Source organism: Equus quagga, chromosome 11 (assembly GCF_021613505.1).
Source record: "Equus quagga isolate Etosha38 chromosome 11, UCLA_HA_Equagga_1.0, whole genome shotgun sequence".
Taxonomy (NCBI): Eukaryota; Metazoa; Chordata; class Mammalia; order Perissodactyla; family Equidae; genus Equus; species Equus quagga.
The window spans coordinates 83,164,398-83,188,722 of NC_060277.1; the positions used below are offsets into that span (position 1 = coordinate 83,164,398).

At 38.8% G+C, this 24,325-nt stretch overlaps 1 protein-coding gene and 1 pseudogene across 1 annotated transcript in view; both read right to left on the minus strand.

Annotated features, from left to right (window-relative positions):
• Positions 1-10,297, minus strand: part of DHX40 (DEAH-box helicase 40) — a 48,298-nt gene extending 38,001 nt beyond the window's left edge. The window contains exons 1-7 of the mRNA XM_046676090.1: positions 10,123-10,297; positions 9,120-9,287; positions 7,916-8,061; positions 5,790-5,909; positions 5,367-5,594; positions 5,085-5,151; positions 3,996-4,127 (exon numbers count right to left, since the gene is read on the minus strand). Coding sequence (XP_046532046.1) covers positions 3,996-4,127; positions 5,085-5,151; positions 5,367-5,594; positions 5,790-5,909; positions 7,916-8,061; positions 9,120-9,287; positions 10,123-10,234 — 973 coding nt within the window. The 5' untranslated portion in view covers positions 10,235-10,297. The remainder of the gene's footprint in view (positions 1-3,995; positions 4,128-5,084; positions 5,152-5,366; positions 5,595-5,789; positions 5,910-7,915; positions 8,062-9,119; positions 9,288-10,122) is intronic.
• Positions 10,298-23,223: 12,926 nt separating this feature from the next.
• LOC124246359 (60S acidic ribosomal protein P1-like) lies at positions 23,224-23,567 on the minus strand (annotated as a pseudogene).
• Between the last annotated feature and the right edge of the window lie 758 nt (positions 23,568-24,325).

The window sequence follows — 24,325 nt, forward strand, 5'->3', positions numbered from 1 at the left end:
TCGCCAGTTCAGATACTGGGCACAGACCTAGCACCAGTCATCAGGCCATGCTGAGGCAGCATCCCACAGAGCAGAGCCAGAAGGACCTACAACTAGAATATATAACTATGTACTGGTTTGGGGAGAAGAAGAAGAAAAGAAAAAAAGAAGATTGGCAACAGATGTTAGCTCAGGTGCCAATCTTTAAAAAAAAAGAAAATATGGCAACTTAAAATGTTGTATACTAATCCAAGGTAAAGTTCTTTTCCTTTTCTTCATGTGTTCTGGAAACATATGTACTATCATATCAGCCATTACGGAATAAATAACCAGTTATCAAATGTAGATTTACCATGTGACCTCAGGAACATCACTTAGCCTCTATCTGTAAAATAAAGAAGTCCAATTATGCAAAAACATATATATGGGTATATGTGCATTTTTCTAGAGAAAGAAGCCATGGCTTTCCTTACTTTTTTAAGAGAATCTGAGACCCCACCCTCCAAAAAAGGCTGAACTAGATAATTACTTTCAGTGCTAAAATTGTCTAACTCCATGCAAACATTTGTCACTTATGAACTAATAGGTATATTTCAGTTCATAAATTCTTGTGCGGCTCAGCTTTCCCTAGATGCATGACAAACATGAAGAACTGCAATATCTTGAACAAAAGGTGGGAAGTCAGAAGAGCAAAAAGTTTTAAGAGAAACAAGAATAAGCTCTAGACATAGTGTTTGACGCAAGACATTAACAGAATGGCCAGCACAAAGTCAAAAATCTGGAATTCAGTTCAACAAATATTTAAGCAGGACATCGTCAAAATATAGTACTTGCCCTCAAAAAGTTCATGATCTCATAGAGGGGATGAGACAACCATAACACGAGGTAGAATGTGTTACGTGCCATAAGAAGTACAGCAAAGCACAACGAGGTTCAAATGAAGAAGAGATCAGAGCCAGCTGTGAGGAGTGGGATCAGGAAAGGTTTTCATAAAGCTGGTTGTGCTCGTGAAATGAAATAGCATCAGACAGTGAGAGGAGACGCTAAAAGGAAAAACGGGAGTTCAAGTTAAGGAAACAGCAAACACAGTCACAAAAAAAAATGTGGGAGGAAAAGGAATCAAAAATACCTCCTACATTTTGAGCTTGACAGAACATCACCAACAGAGGTTAGAGGGAGTTCAACCCAGAGAGCAAGATCATATAACCTTGGTAATAGAAGGGATAACACTGCACCTCTTCACATTTGACAGATGAGAATTTTCTATGTCAATTAGGGAGATATTTTAAGATGTCCCTTTAAAAAAGTCAGTCATCATCATGGCTAGTCCAGAAATAAGAGCAAATATAAAACATCCACCTCATAATTTTTACCTATTCACTAAACCCAAGTATGGGTCATTTACGAACCCACTTCACTACAGGCTACAAGCAGGAAATCCTTCTTGCCTCTCTTCACTCCCAAGTGCAAGTTTTTAGTTCCTGAAGCATAATAGAAAATAAAGTGGGGCAGCCTGGTGGCACAGCAGTTAAGTGTGCACGTTCTGCTTCGGCAGCCCAGGGTTTGCCAGTTTGGATCCCGGGTGCAGACACGGCACCGCTTGGTCAGCCATGCTGTGGTAGGCATCCCACATATAAAAGTAGAGGAAGATGGGCACGGATGTTAGCTCAGGGCCAGTCTTCCTCAGCAAAAAGAGGAGGATTGGCAGCAGATGTTAGCTCAGGGCTAATCTTCCTCAAAAAAAAAAAAGAAAGAAAGAAAGGAAATAACCTAATAGTGTCTCTTCCCATCACCCAAAGTAGCAATAATAAAGAAGTAAGTGCTGTATTATATTAACCAGGCTTAAAAAGAAAGTCTAAGATCCCAGAAACCTGCCACTCGCTCCCTTCTTTATCCAACTCCACCTCACCCATTACTCAGTACACTTCATCAGCTCTATCCGAATGCCTCTTTGCACTGTTACAAACCACTGCAATACACAGTATTATGCTCATAATGGATCACCATGGATCACCCTTATAGTGCCCCTGGAACCAGAAAGGAAACTAAAATAAACAAAGAAAACTCTTCATTAATGGCTCTACTCACCCACTCCCATATCTTTACTGTTTACACATGTATGCCAACACAGAAAATCACACACACTAGAAATTATGGCTGAAGGCATGTTGATGTCATGGTGGAAGGACGATGAATGCCAAGTTACTAAGTTGGCATTTTAATTCAGTTGGTAATAGGGAATGGTTGAAGGTAGCCAACAGGAGACTGACACATTAGAGCTGTGCTTTTGGAAGATTACGCTTACCACTGCAGGTAGGATGGTAAACTTAATCAGAGAAAACAGGTTGGCAGGCTACATTAACAACTCAGGAAAGCAAATTGAGGATCCCAACTCTAACAGTGACAATAAAAAAAGGAAAAGAAGATCTAGATGAGACAAGGGTAAAAGAAAAGCTGTAGGAGTTGCCCCATGTTTGGATTGAAAGATCTAGGATGATATGACGCACAGACCAGAGAGCCCTGAGGAGACCCAGGAGGTCTAGAGTGCAGGAGAACGAACCAGAGACAGCTTTCAGGAGGCATCCACAGAGAAGTGACAGGTGAGTCTTAGGAGCCAACCGCTCCAAAACAGAGAATTCCAGGAAAACAGCAAGCTAAGGATGCAACCTCAGGGAGCAGTCACAGTTAGAGGGAAACAAAGGCTGGGGAGGGTGGCAGGGCAGTAGCTTTAGAGAAAAAGTGGTAACCAGATAATTAAATATTATCCCAGAGGACATTTCAAGGAGACTTATTATTATCACAAAACCAAAATACAAACTAATGGGAAAAAGCCATAAGATTTGAGAAATAGGTCACTGGAAACCTTTAATAGTATAAAAACTGGATTTCCAGAAGTTTAAACAAGAAGCAATAGCAGATACAGAACATTATTTTCAATGTGGTAGTAAGAAGGAAAGAATAAAATTCTTTACTTTATATAGAAAAAATATGTGTATATTGTTAATGGTTAATAACAAAGCAACCATAATGGGTTTTGAATTACTTGATCAGTTACAAAGTAAATTATAAAAGAGTCAATGGATCAATTCTCCAGAAAACAATGAAAACCTTAAATATCTAATAATGACCCTAAGAATTCCCTTGAAGACGTAAAAATCTAAAAATAGACTTCAGTATTGAGAGCAAGGGCCTAACATCATCACAAAAAGATTTCCAAAACAGCACATGGTCTATGGTTATTTATCAACACATATACTCCCAAACTTTTTTTGTTAATGTAAGGATAAGAACCACTTACTCAACAAAAACACACAAAAAATATAAAAACATTTAAATGCTTTTTACATTACATTAAATGCTAATCCCATTCAAAACTCCAAATAGGAGGCTACAATTAACTTCCCTTTAGTTTTAGAAGTCCAATTCCATAATAGAATAGTGTTACAAAACAAATTCTAAACCTCATTCAACAACATTTATTATGAGCAAATATCAGAATTATAAAAGTTTGCATTTGCTCTCTGAATTTACAAAAGAACAGCATTATTCTTGAAAAGCAGACTGTGTGGCTACTCAAAAAGAAAACAATCCACTGTGTTTAGTCTCAGATATATCTGTATATATACAATTTCTAGAAATTCGGTGACAGTAGCAAATTAGATTTGACCTATGGTACTATAATCAAGAAATTATAGTCCTCATTTCAAAAAATTACCAACAGTATTTTTGTTCTGCTGGGAGAGGACATAGCCTACTCTCAATACTAAGGAGGACGTGTCCAAGGCATGTGAAAAAGTAAACGTGAAAAGACCTCAAGAAAAAAAATCACTTCTCTCAAGGGATATTCGTTCTCTTAATGCTCTGTTTTATGATCTAGGTGTTAGTTACAAAGGTAAGTTCAGTTTGTGAAATTCATTGACCTAAACACTTACAATCTGTGCACTTTTCTGGACGTATATGATTAGTCAATAAAAAGTTTTTTAAAAATCAAATTTTCTGTTCTAGTGAAGAATTACCTGTTGTCATAGATCCATAACACGGCAGTATTAACAAGCCATCTAGAGTGGTGTCTTGAACATCGTAATCATAATCAACAGACTCTGCCATCTGAAAAAGTAGCTCACAACTTTTTTCGATTTCAAACTGACCTGAAATAAGGGAGGAAAATAATGTCAGCAATTGAACAGCAAAATTAATTTAAGAATGAAAAAGTCTTCTGGATTAAAATTCCTTTTGCATAATGGTTATTTTAAATCTCTCATTTGAGATAAAGGAGATGAACATACAAGTTGTACCAAATCTCAACAATAAAATTAAAAATAGTAGAAATGCCAGTTTCCAAGGAATTTAAATCTCTAAAAAATTAAAAATGTTTCTAATCTTCAAGCCTTTCATCTTGTTAACAAAGTATTTGAGGAAGACTCAGTAAAGTTAACACCACAGAGGAAGCTAATCCAGGAGATACTCCATTTAGGTGTATTTTAAAATACTTAAGTAACCACAAAAAGGCAAGAGATTGTTACAATGTCTCACTTCCAACATCAGTACAAGGCAGAGTAGGAGGTGACTGATGAAATGACTCATTTCTGTTAGCAAGATGCTGCTACTTAAAGAATCACACTAGTCTGAGATTTAACTATTCTATTTTTGACCTCCAAAAAAGGCTTGTCTATGAGACATGGATTCCGCACCGTATGTACTGCTATCACACAGTACCATTCCCCTGCTCAAAGAAGAAAGGAGCTGGTAAGATGCCTCTTGAAATAATGGAGTTAATCATTCAGATCCAGGACCATTTAGTGTGGTAACAGCTCTATATAAGACAGACTAATAAAAATATCAACTTTACCATTTAACATCTTTCTAATAAAAGGTCAGCATGTTTTACATATGTTTATTAATAAGACACGTTTTTTTTACGGCAGTGTAGAATTAGCCTATATTTCTTACATAAGACATAATACCTAACACCATTCAGATAATCATAAAAAGCTAGGGCAACATGAGTAGAATTTAGATCTCCAAAAAAAGGTAACCCTCTAGTGTGGTGCCACATTCTCCTCTTATAAAAAGCAAAAATTTTAAACCTGACACTGAATGCTTACCAGTCAGAAAAACCAAGATGTCTCCAGCCATTTCATTCAAATGGATATCCATGGTCACTTTCACAATCTAAACCAAGAAACACAAGCATAATATGCTAGTGGAAATACAGCCTTCCCCCCGATACCTCTCCTTGTTCCACAGAAGAATTAAATTGGTTATCAAAAGTCCTAGGACGTATGAGTGCTGCCACTAAAATAACAGGGAACAAATGAATTATCAAACTACTCAGTCAACTAGAATCATAGATATAAAAAAGACATAAAAAGGATGCCAAGTAGTACCGCTTGAATATACGCAGTATTTTCTCTGTCTCGTGGGCCAATCAAATTGCAGAATTTTTCTCTGACTGGATAAAGCCTTCCAGGTATATCAAATATTGGACAATTTCCAAAAAATGCAGAGAGCTTAGCAAGTTCCATAGTTGCTGACATCACCACGACCTTTAAATGTTCTTTCCTATTAGGAGACTTTTCCTGAAATAGCTTCTTCAATAAACCAAATAAGATGTCCTGAAAGAAAAGTAAATTTCTAGTAAGTCACAAGTGTACCTAACAACCACCTTATTTTAAATATTTTGCTCTCCTAACCAAAGAATTCCCATTTCAAGAGATTAAAATGTAAGTAAGAAGAGACAATTCTCTATACACTAAAAAGCTACCCCGAAGAAGTAAACTAATAAATAACCAATATATTAAAATACTCACTGTAGTTAGAGTTCTCTCATGAGCTTCATCCAAAATAATGACACTGAATTTGGTAAGATTTGGATCTCCCAGAATATGTTTCAGTAAACATCCATCAGTCATGTATTTGATCGCTGTTTCCTAATGTTCAAATAGTAGAATACATCAACTCATACATATATAGTATCACAGAAATTCATCCCTGCTTTGCAAACCAAAATTTCCCCCAAAATGAACAGACATTAAGTGATCACACTAATTCGACTAAATAAAAGAATACATAAAATACAGTCATGCATCACTTAACGACAGGGATATGTTCTGAGAAATGTGTCATTAGGTGATTTCTTCATTGTGCGAACATCATAGAGTGTACTTACACAAACCTAGATGGTATTGCCTACTACACAGCTGGGCTATAAGGAGATACAATGAAGTCAGTGGAAAGTAGTAAGATAATGTAATGGCTTCAGGTGAGCAAGTTGTGGGAAACAACAATAAAATGGGATTCATCTCCCTCTCAGCTATCATTTTAGAGGACCCAGGAGATAAGGTAGAAGAAATGGTTAGGTGCACAATTTCCTCTCACTCTCTTCTTGCCTACTCATTCTCCTATAAAAAAAATAGCGTCAGTCAACTAGCATTAAAACAAGGTGAGAATAAGGTCCAAAGGTTAGGAGTTAACAGTAGTGGCATCTATAAAACCAGGGAAGAAAAAAAGGAAGAAATATCCCCAGCAGTGACCACTAGGGAGACAAAGATAGTATTTTAAAGAGTCATTCTGTGCCGTAATTGATAGCCATTCCTTAAGGACCATAGGTAAATCAGGGATTCTTTTGTATCTAGTACAGAATTAAGAAATCCTGAGGGAATGTGAATTTTAACTATTAACAAGAAAACAACTTTAGGGGCTGGCCCCGTGGCCGAGTGGTTGAGTTCAGACATTTTGCTTTGGCAGCCCGGGGTTTTGCCAGTTTGAATCCTGAGTGCAGACATGGCACCACTCATCAAGCCATGCTGAGGCAGTGTCCCACATGCCACAACTAAAAGGACTCACAACTAAAAATACCCAACTATGTACCGGGGGGCTTTGGGAGAAAAAGGAAAAATAAAAAAATAATAATAAAAAAAAAAGAACAGAACTTTAAATTTGTTAGTGCCATGAATATAGAAGATGCTCAATAAATACTTGCTTACTGACTTTGTTAATTAAGTTGTCAGTTTTCCACTGACTTCAAGAATACAAACATACAAAATGGATGAACCTTGAAAACATTATGCTAAATGAAATAAGCCAGACAGAAGGACAAACTATTGCATGATTTCATTTATATGAGGTACTTAGAATAGTCAAAAGTGTAGAGACAGAAAGTAGAATAGAAGGTACCAGGGGTTGGGGGGAGGAAGGTGAGGGGAGTTACTGTTTAAGAGGTACAGAGTTTCCATTTGAAATGATCAAAAAGTTCCAAAAACAGACAGTGGAGATGGCTATGCATTGTGAATGTACTTAATGCCACTGATGTATAAACCTAAAAATGGTTAAAATGATAAATTTTATGTTATGTACATTTTACTACAACAAATTTTTTTTAAAAAACACAAATGTAAGTTACATATCAAGGATCCTTACAACTAAAAAACTAAAATAAAGAATCCTAAGAAAAATAAACATAACTTACTTAAAAACTAATTGAGAGGAGGGCCCCAGGATATAGTGGTTAAGGTTGGTGCACTCCACTTCAGTGGCCTGAGTTCACAGGTTCAGATTCTGGGTGTGGACCTACACCATTTATCAGCCATGCTGAGGCAGCAATCCACATATAAAGTGGAGAAAGACTGGCAAAGATGTTAGCTCAGGGCTAATCTTCCTCAAGCAAAAAAAGAGGAAGACTGGCAACAGACGTTAGCTCAGGGCTAATCTTCCTCAGGGAAAAAAAAAAAAAACTAATTGAGAAGGAAGAAAATGGGATAAATATTAGACACTTCAGAGCTAAAACATTAACAATGGGCAACAAAAATTAATTATAACCTGAAGCTTTGTTTCTTTAAAATATAAATGGAATTTTGAAGTTAAAATCTTTCATAACTTTCTCTACTCTTTCCCTAAGTTTACAGTACTTAAACAAATACTAACAAAACTTTTGTACCTTAGAACTGCAATCATCAAAACGAACTTGGTATCCTACTTTGGATCCCAAAGTGCATTTCATTTCTTCAGCAACCCTCTGAGCAACTGATATGGCGGCTACTTTTCGTGGTTGAGTCACACCAATCATACCATGTTGTGAAAACCCTAATAGAACCAGAGGTAAAAAACACAAAAATGTAAACAATTGCTTCCTATTAGAGCTAAATTGTTTCTGGTCAATCGATATAAACTGTTCAAGTGTTTCCAAAAGAAAACTCTGCAAATTAACACCACACTGTATTACATTTGCACTGTGGAAATTTAAGTATTAATAAAAAATAAGAATACATATTAGTAACCATCTAAAATGTACATATTTTAGTTAGGTTTGGTTTTTCTCCAATTTCAGTCTAAAGATTTAGTCTAAAGGCCAAGAATTTTTCATCCCTAGGAATCCATAAAATTCCACATGCTTCCCAAAATAGATTTACCTTTGCCACAGAAGTTAAATATACCACCTTTCATAGATTCTATAGGCATTTTTTACTATTTTAGTATCTCTGAAAGGAAGATGCATCTTACAGCTGATGGCAATTTTACTTCATTAACAGTACGCAAAATAGTGGTATGCCTTAATAGATGGCATCTTAGATTAGATGCCTTAGAACAAGTTAGTATAAGCTAAGAAATTTTTGTTAATTTTTGTATGAATTATATCCAATATAATTTTGCTCTAGGCTAACCTTATAAAAGAAAGTTTTACCATATCAAAGGGAAAGACACTTTAAGGGTAATTTGTTAGCTGGCTTGGTATTAGCAGAATTGAGGAATAAACACTCACCTGTTAACACTCTGGAGAAAGAACCTATAAATACTAATGCCAGCAAAGTATATCAATATATCCCTTCCCCCTGAAAATTATTTCAATACCCAATGATTATAGTCTACTGCCACACAAACTTATTCTATAGCAGAGAATCAATATCTACTTATAATTCTATTTGGGATTATTAAGTAATTAAAAGTGAAAAAACTGCCATTTCAACTAATTCCTGAGTCTGAAATAAGACTATAAAGAAGCAGGGAAGATGTAGGAAGGGTGTGCCAAGAGAAGAATTGGGACTGTAAAATAAATGGTGGGCATTTGTGTAATACCCAAGTCCTATTAGCTTTTAAGAGGATATCTTTTAAATACACACAATATTATCCCAGAATAAAATTACCTGCTTCATATAGATATTTTGGGAGTTGAGTTGTTTTACCACTTCCTGTATTTCCAGTAACAATAAGGAATGAATTGTCCCTCACAGCTTGAATAAGCTTTTTTCTTTGTTTTTGAATAGGAAAAGTTGGAGTAGTTCCTCCCTCCTGTGATGTGCATCCTTTCTCTTCTGTAATAACAGAAAAACAATTGTGCAATTAAAAGGCCTGTAAAGATATCGCTGACTCAATTTCCAGAACTGAGAAGAGAAAGACAACAGAATTTTAGGGCTGGAAGGGATCAATCCATGACTTCTTAGTTAAATCAGCTATGTCCAATTTGTAAGTGAGGATTTATAAGCCCAGAACAACTTTTTAGTGAAATCTAACAACTTGAGCACTTGCCAATGAATGACTCAAAGTATTTAACAAAGTAAGCCTAGCACAAGGCAATGTATGTGCAAGCATACCTATACAGAAGCTCACCTATACAGAAGCACAAAGCCCAATTTTATTAAATAGACCAAAACCTGGAACACAGCAGAAAACTCTCAGCTGAATTAAAAGCCACCTGTGTTTGCTTCTGATTCATGGTTCAAGTTAGGTCCCTGTTCAGAGTGACTGATATCCCAGAAGGCCAAGTGGTGGGTAACCATGGAAACTGGCTCCTGGAAACTGGCTCCCTTCATACCGTACCCAAAGGCAGGCTGGCGGCCCGACGAAGGTGGGGGGGATGGAAGAGTAGAGAACAAAGGCTTTATGAGCCTGTTTAAGAGCAGAACGTGTTTCGGCGTTGGGGTTCACTTTTTTGGCCCCCAGCAAGCTTTTCACCCAACTTGGGTCTGGGACCGCCCCCCTCTAGACCGAAGTGCTCATTGGACGCAAAGTTCGCCTCCAGCTTGGAAGGTGAGGAGAACACTGCGGCCCCCTCACCACTCCTCTCTGCCCGCCGAAGGCGGACTTTTATCCCCCCAAAACCCCCATGCTGTAACTCCCGCTGGCCTCGTAGCGTCCCGCGGACCGCACCTCTATCAGCGACGGAAACAGTCGAAGGCCGCTCTTCCTGGAGGTCTCTTGACCGCTCACCCTCCTCCTGCCGCCTTGGCGCCCTGCCCGCGACGGCGGGAAACCGGGACATAGACCTGGCCCCGAGCGGAGGTGAGCACGTCCACCGATCTAGGGAGATGGGAGGGGAAAGGAGAAGACGCGGCCTGATGACGTTGAGGTGTTTACTTCCGCGCGTGCGACTCGAAGCGAGGGGAGGGAGAACTGTTCGATGACGTGGCGCGCGGCGGCCGGAAAGCTCGGCCACCCCCGCGACCCGGCTGGGCCCAGATCCGAGGGCCCACCCACCGAGGGTTTCCTTCCATCCTCTGGTGTGCGGAGATGCTGTCCTTACCAAGGTCCTGAAGGGCCCCCTCCTGTTTCTCCTCTGGTGTGCAGAACAGCTAGGCGACACCCCTTTTCTCAGCCGCTATGGTCACTGCAAAGCTGTCAGACTTCACACGCCTAACGTGATGTGATCCTTTGCCAGGAGCTGGAACTTTCCTCGAGTGCGGCGTTCCACAACACATTCTCACCTCGCTCATCCTCAGATGACCTGTTCAAGGCACACAGCTACTGAGTTGCAGAGCCGAACTTCTAGTTCTGTAGTGTCCGAAACTTAAGTCCCCCATGCTGTTCATTTCTTTCATAAGACCCTGCATTTTAATTTATTTCCATGTTGATTTTCTTCCGCTTTTCCCCAAGTAGACACGAGGGCGGGAACTTTAGAAAACCACAGTACACTCGGAGCCCAGCAAAGTGATTCAAAGTGGACCGTCAATATTTGTTAAATTTGCTGAATGGGTGAATGAATGCTTGATCTCCAGAGGAATTAAGCTCACTTTTAACGGATGTGGAGTCCTTGGAAACCACAATAGCTGAAAAGTTAAACAGATATATAGCAATCAGAGGTAGGGTGACTTTTTCAAAAAAGGTACTTTGGGGAGCAGATTTTTCTGTTATACAGCCTCCCAATTTTGTAAATAGTATGAATTGTAACAAAATCAATGCAAGTGGAAGATTGTTTCTTGGATTTTTCAACCGTTCCTGCTGTTAGAATTAACCAACACTTTCTGCCAAGGAAGACAACTCAAAGTTGTCACTTGACCGTTAACTAAAGGCCGCTACTCTCCTATCTGACCAGGGTTCAAAAGATGTCATTGAACCCCAAGATTTTTCTGTGCTAGTTGAAAATGTACTTATACCAACTCCTTTTAAATGGAACTAATTAACATCTAGTAAGATGCAAGTTTATCAGATTTTGTTTGACACGAAATGAAGTGCAACTTTCTAACAACTTGCTGTCTCCAAAACCTGGGTACTACAGGAATAAATCTGGCAATAGGAGAACAGCTCAGACTTTTCTCGTGCATAATGGTAATCTCCCAACCTTCTGGATCCTCTTAGAAATTTAAAATATTAAAAATCAGGAAAACAAACCAAAAAAAGCAAAAATATATTTGTAGTACAAGCAAGCTATTGGTGAGTACAGGGCAAGGTATTTCAATACAAGGTAGCTATATCAGTGACATGATAAAATCACTTTCTAAAAAAGTGAACAGAATCATTTCAGACCAATGAGAGTTACCGTTTATTGAGTACTTAGTAGTCAAACATTTAATATAAATTTTTTCATTTATTCCTCACAAAAACCCAGAGAAGTAGGTTATTATTTTCCTAATTTTCACATGTGAGAATCAAGGCTCTCATACTTGCCTAAGACAATGAAACAAAGAGGTAATAGGACCAGGATTCAAAGTCACTCTAATAACCACTATACTCTAATGGGAGATGGAATGATCAAAATCTTGGTGCCTACTATATATTATTCCAATGTTTGTAAATGAACTATAATAGAAAGACTCCATTCTTGTATGAGAACCACCTAATGCAAGTATCTAGAATAAAACCTGCAAGCCAAGAATGAAGAAAAGTAAGTGAAAAACTCAAATGTTGTTTAACATTATTGATTTTAAAACCAAGGACATTTAAAACATGTTACTGGGCTGGCCGGGTCGCGGAGCAGTTAAGTTGTTGTGTTCTGCTTTGGCAGCACCTGGTTCCTGTGGTTCGGATCCCGGGTGCGGACATGGCAGCGCTTGGCAAGCCATGCTGTGGCAGGCGTCCCACATATAAAGTAGAGGAAGATGGGCACAGATGTCAGCTCAGGGCTGGTCTTCCTCAGCAAAAAGAGGAGGATTGGCAGCAGATGTTAGCTCAGGGCTAATCTGCCTCAAAAAAAAAAAAAAAGAAAGAAAAGAAAAGAAAAATGAAAAAAAAATGTTACCATTAATAACCATGTGCTCAGAGCTACTCCAAATTGAAAGATCAACAATTATTTCCTGCCCAGTGAGTTTACAAATTACAACGGCGACGGGGCTGACCCCGTGGCCCAGTGGTTAAGTTCGGGCGCTCCACTTCGGTGGCCCAGGGTTCGCCAGTTCAGATCCTGGGCGCAGACGTGGCGCCGCTCGTCAGGCTAGGCTGAGGCGGCGTCCCACATAGCGCAACCAGAGGCGCTCACAACTAGAATATACAACTATGTACTGCCAGGCTTTGGGGAGAAGAAAAAAAAATTGACAACAGGTGTTAGCTCAGGTGCCAATCTTTAAAAAAAAAAAAAACTACAATGGCAAAGAAGATACAAATTGCTGTTAGTCCCATTGAGTCAGTTCTGACTCCTAGTGACCCTGTGTACAGCAGAGCAGAACCCTGCCCAGTCTTTTTGCCCCATCCTCTCACCTCCCCAAGCTATCTCAGACAATACTCTGGTGCTATTCATAGAGTTTTCATGGCCAATTTTTAGGGGAGTGGCCAGGTCCTTCTTCCTAGTCTGTTTTAGTCTGGAAGCTCCACTGAAACCTGTCCACCATGGGTGACCCTGATGGTATTTGAAATACCAGTGGCATAGCTTTCAGCATCACAACAACTCGCAGCCACAACAGTATGACAACGGAGGACAAACAGGAGGTCTGGTTCCCTGATGGGGAAACAAACCTGGGCCAGGGTCATGAGAGTGCCAAATCTTTTTTTTTTTTAAAGATTTTATTTTTCCTTTTTCTCCCCAAAGCCCCCTGGTACATATGTGTATTTTTAGTTGTGGGTCCTCCCAGTTGTGGCATATGGGATGTCGCCTCAGCATGGCCTGATGAGTGGTGCCATGTCCGCGCCCAGGATCCGAACTGGCAAAACCCTGGGCCGCCAAAGCGGAATGTACGAACTTAACCACTCTGCCACGGGACCAGCCCGAGAGTGCCAAATCTTAACCACGAGACCACCAGGACTGGCCCAAGATACAAATGCAGAGTAAAAATAAAAAAACACGTGGGTTGATGGTGGCATAGTGGTTGAGTTCAAGCACTTGGCCCGGCCACCAGAGGTTCACAGGTTTGGATCCCCGGCAGGACATAGCACCACTCATCAACCCACACTGTGGTGGCATCCCACATACGGTAGAGGAAGATTGGCACAGATGTTAGCTCAGCAACAATCTTCCTCCCCCCCAAAAAAGAAAAAAAGTAGGTTGAATCTGAAAAGAAAGATCAATGTTCTCAACAACATTGAATCTATTTCTTGTTATCTTTGGGTCACAAGAAAAACCTAAAAGAAATGATATTTAAAGAAGTGTGAGAAGTATGAATCGCACCCTGCTGCTATTGCTTCATAAGCAGTCTTTCAAAATGTTCTTGAATCCAAGCAGTGTGTTTCTGAGCATACAGAAACAGGAAGGAGGCTCAATATTAAAGATTTACCAAAATGCAATCGAATTTTTAAATCATCTTTAGAAAAGAAAGGAGAGAATAGAACCACTGTTATAATTTAAAAGAAATAACTGAAGCAGAAAGGAAAATTATCAAAGATATTAATATAATAAAATCCAGAAAGTTAAAAATGCCAGACAAATGGCAATATGTAGAAAGCTAATCACAACAGGAAGTCACAGAAAGAGAGTGAGCAATGGTGTCAGAGTACATGGATTTTTTTTTTTTTTTTTGAGGACGATTAGCCCTGAGCTAACTACTGCCAGTCCTCCTCTTTTTTGCCAAGGAAGCCTGTCCCTGAGCTAACATCCGTGCCCATCTTCCTCTACTTTATATGTGGGATGCCTGCCACAGCATGGCCTGCCAAGCGGTGCCGTGTCCACACCCGGGATCCGAACCTGCAAACCCCAGGCCTCGGAGAGGCGGGACGTGCGAACTTAACCGCTGTGCCACCGGGCCGGCCCCACATGGATTTTTTTTCAATTCATGAATTTAACCAAAACAATAGCTGCTTTGGTAAAGAGAAGCAGGTAGAAGCCAGATTGTAGGTGGGTGAGAAGAGAATTAGAGAGCAAATCAAAAATGTACTTAATGCATTTGGAGATGTCTGGTTAGAATCAACTAAGGTAAATGAAAGAGAGAGAAGAGAATAGCCAGAAAAAGATGCCACTGCTACGGTGTATATATGATTTTTAAAATACTTGGTCAACAAAATTATTGGGGTACAATTAGAAGGTGACTTTGGGAGAGTTGAAACAGAGGTACTGATGAGGGAGAAAATACAAGTTCACATTTTGAGAAAGGATGCTGGAGTGGAGGAGAGAAAACAAACTTTTAGTCGCGGTGGGTATTATAAGTCTGCATTTGTGGCAGATTTGTATCCCAAAATATGAATCTGATTGTTTCTCTGTATTTCCCTCCCCTGTTTCTATCTTACTTATAAAGCAAGGACTTCGTCTTCTTCCCCAGCCCTCACCAGAACAGGAACAAAGATCCCAATACACTGCTGACCTAAGGGCCAAGACCAGAGCCTCCTGCACATGCCTGAAGAACCGATTATTTCCGCTCTCAGACGGAAAAGACTTGGCACTAAAGAGAGGGCAGAGAGAAGGGAGAATGTACTGAGAAAGTAAGAACTGATAGAAGGAATATAGAGCCTTCAAAGTGTGGAAGAGAAAGAGGATCTTTTGTTAGAAAGTTCTTTTTTTTTTTAAAGAGTGGCACCTGAGCTAACAACTGTTGCCAATCTTTTTTTTTTTTCTTTCTGCTTTTTCTCCTCAGATCCTCCCAGCACATAGTTGTATATTTTAGTTGTGGCACGTGGGATGCCGCCTCAGCATGGCCTGATGAGTGGTGCCATGTCCAAGTCCAGGATCACGAACCAGCAAAACCCAGGGCTGCTGCCCCGGAGCACGCGAACTTAACCACTCGGCCACAGGGCTCACCCCTCTTAGAAAGTTCTAATGGAAGGAATTCAAGAAGATGAGCCATCCTCAAGTGTGGACCACTCTTCCTTTAAAATTAAATCAAAAACCAAAACCTATGACCAGTTTGTCATTTAGCAGTCCTGGATGCATGTCGGCCTGGAAAGAGAGAAAGGGGAGCTTGTACATTCTGGAGGGAATGGAAGCATGAAGAAGACCCTCATTCCCTCAACCAGGTGGAACTAGACAGAAACAATTGGGAATTTTTCTATGATTGAAGTGGTGGTGGAACCCATGCTACTGCTACATATTCTATTAACATGCCTGTAGGAGGTTAGCAATTTGGAGATTTGGAGGAAAATAATTAGATGGTCATATCATAGAACTTAGAGAAGTATCCACCTTCTAGTCCAAAAGGAAAAGACATCATCATCACACTTTCTGCTCTTTCTTTTTAATCTTGTTTTCAGGTGTCCAGATATTAAGATTTGAGTTAGTATCACAGGACCAGTCACCAAGTAGTCATTAAATCATTCATCAATGGTATAATTTAATTGAGAGGTTAATAAAGATTGAGACACTTCCAGCCATTGCCAATGAAAATTGATGCTTTACACATATGCATATAATCTTGAATAAATATGTGAAATTCATATTATTCTGTTAGTAAAATAGGGCCTCTTTCAAGTGAAGGCTCAATGATTACTCTAACTTCCTATTCATTCACTCATGTATTCATTCAGTAAGTAATAGAATGCACAACTCTTATATGCACCCTTTTTAATAGCCATACCGAGGCTTAAAAATGTGTATAAGACATGATCGCTACCTTCAATGACATTACGGGTGTTCAAAGAGATAAAATATTTGGAGGAGGAAAAACTAGCTAGAGTGATCAGGGAAGACTTCTTGGAGTTAGTAGCATTTGAACTGAGCTTTGAAAGTTGGGAAGATTCTAATAAATGCCAGGGAAAGATCCTGAATAAAGGAAATTTCATAAAGGCTAATAGAGTGATTGCAATATTATTAATTAGGAATTATTGAGAAATCTGCAAAGTTAATGTTTTATCTCTGGTGATGATCTCTGTAAATCTTTCACTTGCCTGAAGGTGGCAAGCTGGGTTTATTTGAGAAACTTCAGCATCAACATTATTTGAAAGAAAAATGAAACAGTACTATTTCTCTGAAAAAAATTGTTTTCATTATTTAACTCATAAAATCAAAAAGTGAAAAAGATCAAAAATTACTAACATAATTATTTAAATACTGTATATACTTAGTATTGCTGATTTTAAGGCATATAGATTTTATATTGCAAATATATGCATTTTATTCTTTTAGTTTTATTCTCCTTATTGATTTCTCAGTTATGATACAATTTTTTCCACTGGAGAAAAAAGGAGCTGATACCTTTAAGTATTACCATTAAAATCTGTGATAAGCACTGTTTATAAGTCTTTTGGGGTGGTCAGGTTTATTGAGGTATAATTTCCAAATGGTAAAACTCATCCTTTTTAGTGTATAGTTATGAGTTTTATGAATTTTGATGAGTGCATATAGTTTGTAACCACCACTACAATAAAGATATACAACAGTTTCTTCACTCTAACAAATTCCCTTGTGCTCCTTTGTGGTCAACCTCTTCCTTCACATCTAGGCCCCGGCAACCACTGATTTGTTTTCTGTCTCTATAGTTCTGCCTCTTCCAAAATGTTCTATGAATGAAATCAGATAGTACACAGTACTCTTATTTGGTCTGGCTCCTTTCATTCAGCATAATTACATTGAGATTCATCTGTACTTGAATATAGTTGTAGTGTATATCAATAATTCAGTCCTTTTTATTACTGAGTAGTATTCCACTGTATGAATGTACTGCAATTTATTTATCGATTCATTAGTTGAGGGACATTTATGTTGTTTCCAGTTTTTGGTGATTATACATAAAGTCACTATAAACATTCACATACAGGTTTTTGAGTGACCATACATTTTCATTTCTCCTGGGTAAATCTAGAAGTGGAATTGCCGGGTTGAATGATAAATGTATGTTTATAAGAAACTGCCTATTTTTCCAAAGAGGCTGGGCCATTTTGCACTTCTTACCAGCCCTGTGTGAGAATTCCAGTTGCTCCACATCCTTGCTAGGACTTGGTATCGTCAGTTTTTTTGTTTGTTTGTTTTACCCATTCTAATAGGTAGTGGTGGCATATTATTATGGTTTTAATTTGCATATCCCTGTGACGATGATGTTGAAAATATTTTTATGTATGTATGTGGAGTCCATGGATTTTCTGTTCAAATCTTTTGCCAACTTGTGAGTGGGGGGGAGGATGGCTTATTCTCTTCTTATTAAGTTTTGAGAGTTCCTTATAGATTCTGGATTCAAATCCATTATCAGATATGTGCTTTGCAAATATTTTGGCCTAGTCTGTGGCTTGTCTTTTAATTTTCTTAATTGTGTCTTTCAAAGAGGAGAAGTTAATAATTTTGATGAAGTCCAATTAAGCAATATTTTTTCTCTTGATGGTGCTTTTGGTGGTATCTAAGAAATCTTTGCTTAATACAAGGTCACAAAGATTTTCTCATACGTTTTCTTCTAAAGTTTTTGTAGTTTTATGTTTTATGTTTAGGTTTTAAATAAGTCATTTTGAGCTGTTTTTTGAGTATGGGTCAAGGTTCTTTTTTTTTTTTCATGTAGATGTCCAATTGTTCAAGCACCATTTCTTTGTAGGAGAAAATTTAGCAAAGGAAGGGACTTACACATTTAAATTATACAGTTAAAATCTGTGACCTTGTTTGAGAGTTTTTTCAACTTTTTTTTTTTAGATTTTGTCACTTTATTTCCCAAATGTTATACGCTATTTAAAAAGAGCAATTTGCATCTTGGTTCTTCTAGCTCTCATTTTATCCCACTTAGCAGCGTCAGGATTTTGAGGCATTTTCAAATGGCACTGTCTATCTCTGCACTATCTAGAATTACAGGATTTTAAACGGTAGAGAGTGCCAGCTCTGTTTTTAGAGATGAGGAAACTGAGACTTAAAGATCTTTAGTGACTTTCCCAAAGTTACACAGCTAGACAGAGCAGAGCAAAGTCCAAGCTACAGCTTTCCAAGTCTCCAGGCCATTGCTCTTTCCAACAACTGTTTGTGCCCTCCTTACTGAATGTGTCACTAACTTTATTTCTATTAATTAAATATAGATATTTGCTGCAACAGTAGGCTTTTGTCTAAAATTTCATTTTCAGTGCTTTTCCATCTAGTATGTGAAATTTGACTAAGCAAAATTAAACCCACTTCTTACAAAATACCTCTAAGCTTTATCCAGTGCCACTGGGTTTACAAATCTCATCACAAAGTAAATACACACACACAAAGGAAACATAATCTACGCAAAGGAAACAAATCTAATTTAGTAATCTAGAGATTACTAAAATGCTGAGATTTTAGTTGATAATTCTAACACTTTACACCGATGAAGAGTTTTTACTTTACATTAAATTCACTGTGTCTCTTTTCCCTTAATTGTAAATTAGGCAGAAAATTCATCTTTTTTTACTTCATGGGAGTTTCAGCAACCTGGTGGATTAAATCTGAATGATCCGGTCTCGCCTTATGCAACAAAAATATACATATGCTTGATAAAATATAAGAAAGAGAAACCTCTAGATGTCAGAAACAAACAGGGTATGCAAATCTACAGGAAAATTAAAAACTGTTCTGTGTTGGGGCCGGCCCAGTGGCACAGCAGTTAAGTGCACACGTTCCACTTTGGTGGCCCGGGGTTCGCCAGTTCAGATCGCGGATGTGGACATGGCACCGCTTGGCAAGCCATGCTGTGGTAGGCATCCCACACATAAAGTGCAGGAAGCTGGGCATGGATGTTAGCTCAGGGCCTGTCTTCCTCAGCAAAAGGAGGAGAATTGGCAGCGGATGTTAGCTCAGGGCTAAACTTCCTCAAAAAGACAACAAAAAACTGTTCTGTGGGGGACAGTCTTGTGTGAGGACACTTTCACGGTGCAAGGAATTCCCATACAGTAAACATCCCCTCATGACAATGAGCTCACAACAGCAAAAATTTATACATCACATGAAGAAATAAACCATCTTGAGAGAGATCAAGAAACCCAACAGACAGGAAAATTGTATCCTAAGAACTAGAAATAGGGGCAGGCCTGGTGGGCAGCGGTTAAGTTCACATGTTACGCTTCGGTGGCCTGGGGTTTGCCAGTTCAGAACCCGGATGCGGACCTACACACTGCTTGTCAAGCCATGCTGTGGCAGGCGTCCCACATATAAAGTAGAGGAAGATGGGCACAGATGATAGCTCAGCACCAATCGTCCTCAGCAAAAAAGAGGAGGATTGGAGGCAGATGTTAGCTCAGGGCTAATCTTCTTCTTTTTCAAAAAAAAAAAAAGAACTAGAAATAGTAGGAAAATCTGAAAGAGAATATAAAATAAATGTGTTTTAAATTCTTAAAATGGCAAAAGAATAGAAACCACAATGAAACAAGAGAATGTTATAAAACAAACAGGGAAATTTGAAAAAATACTAAAGTGAAACATTTAAAAATAAAAAATAGATATATTCATTGAAATTAAAAACTCAATGGGTTGTTTAAAGAAATCAATAGAAAATAATGAAGTAGAAGACAGAGCTGAGGAAATCACCCAGAATGTAGCATGTAACTACAAAGAGATAGAAAATATGAAAGAAAAGTTAAGAGATATGGAGGATAGAATGAAAAGGCTCAATATATGTTTAAAGGGAGTTCCAGAGTGATAGAATAGACAGGATAGGAAAGAAGCAATATTTGAGTAGGTAATCACTGAGCCACACACCGGAATATATTAAAATCATTCACACCCAAACAAAGTGAAACACAGAACATAATGGAAAGAGAGAAAAATCTTTTTTTTTTTGTGAGGAAGATTGACCCTGAGCTAACATCTGTGCCAATCTTCCTCTATTTTATGTGGGCTGCCACCATAGCATGGCTTGATGAGCAGTGCTAGGTCTGTGCCCAGAATCTGAACCTGCAAACCCTGGGCCACCAAAGCTGAGTGTGTGAACTTAACAACAACGCCACTGGGCTGGCCCCTATCTTGTTGCTTTTAAGATTTTTCTCTCTGGGGCCAGGCCGGTGGCATAGTGGTTAAGTTCACATGCTGCACTTCAGTGGCCTGGGGTCTGCAGGTTCGGACCCTGGGCATGGACCTAGATAAGCCATGCTGTGGCAGCATCCCACATAAAATAGAGGAAGATTGGCACAGATGTTAGCTCAGGGCCAATCTTCCTCACACACAAACACACACACACACAAAAGCGACAAGACAAAATGACTTCCCTCAAGGGAACAATAATACCTTATCAGCAGATTTCTCATCAACAAAAATTGAGGAGAAAGGACAATAGAATGGTAGACACATTATTAAGAGAAAATAATCAAGAAGTCTGTACTCAAACTATCGTTCAAGAGTGAGACTGAGGGTCTGGCCCCGTGGCCGAGTGGTTAAGTTTGCATGCTCCGCTTCAGTGGCCCAGGGTTTTGCTAGTTCCGATCGTGGGCATGGACATGGCACTGCTCATCAGGCCACACTGAGGTGACATCCCACATAGCACAACTAGAAGGACCCACAACTAAAAAATATACAACTATGTACTGTGGAGATTTGGGGAGAAAAAGCAGGACAAAAAAAAAGATTGACAACAGTTGTTAGCTCAGGTGCCAATCTTAAAAAAAAAAAAAAAGAGTGAGACTGAAATCAAGATATTTTCAGACAAATGCTAAAATAGTTTACTTGTAATAAATTGTTGCTTAAAATATACTCAAGTATATACTTCAAGATGAAGAAAATTGAACCCAGGAGAAAGGATTGGCTGTGAGTACTAATTGCAAACAAGAAAGTCAGTAAAAATACTGGTAAACCTAGATTAATATTTAATCTTAAAAGGCAATAATCATAAAATTCTAAATTGAGAAGGTTTTTGGAAAGGTGAAACCAAATTACCATAGTAACATGAATCATGGGAGCAGTGAAGCTTCTAAGATTGTGTATTGTTCAAAAGAGGCTGACAAGAGGCCAGCCGGGCGTTTGCGAGCTCTGTTTTGGCAGCCCGGGGTTCGCAGGTTCAGATCCTGGGCGTGGTCCTACATACCACTTATCAAGCAATACTGTAGCAGGCATCCCACATATAAAGTAAAGGAAGACGGGCACAGATGTTAGCTCAGGGCTAATCTTCCTAGAAAGAAAAAAAAAAACAAAAAAAAGAGGCTGACGATATCTTAGACCTAGTCGAGTATACATGTTATAAATTTAAGGGTAAACATTGAATGAATAAAATGAAAGTGTATTTTGTTTTTATAAATGTTAAAGAGAAGCAGAGTAAGTTGTTTTTACCGCCATGAAAAAATATACTTGACAACCATGAACTTCTCACCAAAGAGAAAGTATTCAAGAAAAAATGGATGAAACAAGGGGAAAAAAATGTTTAAAGCTTATATATAATTACAATGAAGAAAAGACAGATTTCCAAATTGTGCAAGCCTGTAAGAAAATAGCAAGCTTTGTTTTGCGATACTTTTTCTGTATCACATAAAGCTTTATGTAAACAAATTTGAAACCTCATCTGTTTACCAGAGAAACTCCTTTTTAATTTCATAATAAATAAAGGTTAATTTTTTTAATGTATAATGTCCAAGCCAGTAGAGGTGGGGGAAAAATAACTCAATAGAAGGCAGGAAAGTATAGAAAAGGAAGTAAAGAAAAATCATGGTAAATAGAAAACACCAGATAGTAGAAATAAGCTCTGTTATATTAGTTACAAAAGTATACTTACAGCATGATACCATTTAAATAAAAATTTAAACACATAAAATAATAACATTGCTTATGGACACACACCTATGTAGTAAAATTATAGAAACATAGGATACATACTAACTTCTGGATACTGGTTCCCTGTGGTAAGTAGGGAAGGCAATGAGGGAGGGTTGCTTCAACTTTATTTATAATTTTTATTTCTTTTTTAAGATTTTTTATTTTTATTTTTTCTCCCAAAGCCCCCCAGTACATAGTTGTGTATTTTTAGTTGTGGGTCCTTCTAGTTGTGGCAGGTGGGACGCCACCTGAGCATGGCTTGATGAGCGGTGCCATGTCTGTGCCCAGGACTCAAACTGGTGAAACCCTGGGCCACTGAAGCGGAGCACACGAACTTAACCACTCAGCCACAGGGCTGGCCCCCTTATTTCTTTTTAAATCTGAGACAAACATGGTAACATGTTAAGATTTGCTATTGGATACATAGACGTTTCTCATGTTATTTTCTATAGTCTTCTGTATATCTGCAATATTGACTCTACATTAAAAGCTCCCAAAACATTATCTCACAGAAAAACTCAATAAATAGGCCTATTTGTGCAAATAAATAATTAAGTATTTATAAACATCTTCTCACTGCGTATGAGGACGTTGAAGGAGACTGCAAAATTGTCTTTTCCATATCGATTCTAAACACAGCTTATAGGAAAGGCAGTGTCCACACCACGTGTCTTCCTGGTTATCTCTACGACCCTCTAACCACCACAGAGAGGTTGAAGGTAGAAGATCCTTGAGATCCAAGACTGTATTTCTGTACATATTATGATGCATCCAAAACACTGCCTTCGCCAAGGTTCAGTATTTTTTCAAGAAAAGGATGAATTAGAATCATATGAAAGGTACACACTTCCTGTGGGAGCTTTGGTGCTTCTACGTCTTTGTTTTTCCAACTATCCACAGACTCAAGGCAATGTGGGTCTTTTGTCATTGGAAGAATTAGATGAATCTTTTTTTTTAATTTTTATTTAATTTTTTTTTTAAGAATTCAGCTTTTTATTGAACATGTTACAAGAGGTTTAGTCAAAAAGACCAAAGCCCATGTCCTCATCAGACTCCTTAGATTCTTCTTTCTTTGCTTCCACTTTCTTCTCCTCAGCTGGGGCAGCAGTGGTGGAGGGGGCAGGACCTCCTCCTGGTGCAGTGCTTGCAGCTGGGGCAGGTCCACCAGCCCCATGTTGCCGATGAGGCTCCCGATGCTGACGTTGGCCAGGGCCTTTGCAAACTAGCCTGGCCAGAAAGGTTCAACATTTACACCGGCTGCTTTAATGAGGGCATTGATCTTATCCTCTGTGACCGTCACCTTTTCATAGTACAGGATGAGAGCTGAGTAGATGGAGGCAAGCTCCAAAACTGAGGCCATGGTGTGGGTGAGGGCTGGGTGGCGCTGCTGGCACAGTGCTAGTTGGCGGATGAAGTGAGGGCCTCACCTTGACATGGCTTTAGCTACCTAAGAAGGACCAAGCACCTTAGCAGCAGCTGAGGAGAATTAGATGAATCTTTGATGCAGGAGAAGACAGAGAAGAAAGGAAGGGGCCAAGTAAAAAAGAAGTGAGATTAAAGTTTTCCAAATAAAAATTAGAATGTGGGGCAGGCCCCATGGCCTAATGGTTAAGTTCAGCATGCTCTGCTTTGGCAGCAGGGGTTCACCAGTTCAGGTCCCAGGCATAGGCCTACACCACTCATCAGCCATGCTGTGGCGGGAACCCACATACAAAGTAGAGGAAGATTGGCACAGATGTTAGCTCAGAGCTAATCTTCCTCAAGCCAAAAAGAAGAGGAAGATTGGCAACAGATGTTAGCTCAGGGCTATCTTTCTCAGCAAAAAAAGAAAAAAATTGGAATGCACTCCTCCTCAACATAACCCACCTCAATTTTTGAAAGTAATTTTTGAAATTCTATTTTCATTAAAGGCCTAAATAATGAGCAACTTAAAATATGAAATTACAAATTTCATTTTTCTCTCCTTGATGGTTATAATTTTTTAACACTATGGTGTATATAATTAGGGAGAATTTACCATGCTCCCTCAAAAAGAAACTATTTGAGGAAAATAAATATTTTGTAAATCCCAGTTCCCAGTTGTCTTTTAGGTAAGACAACTTACCCTATCAGGATCCA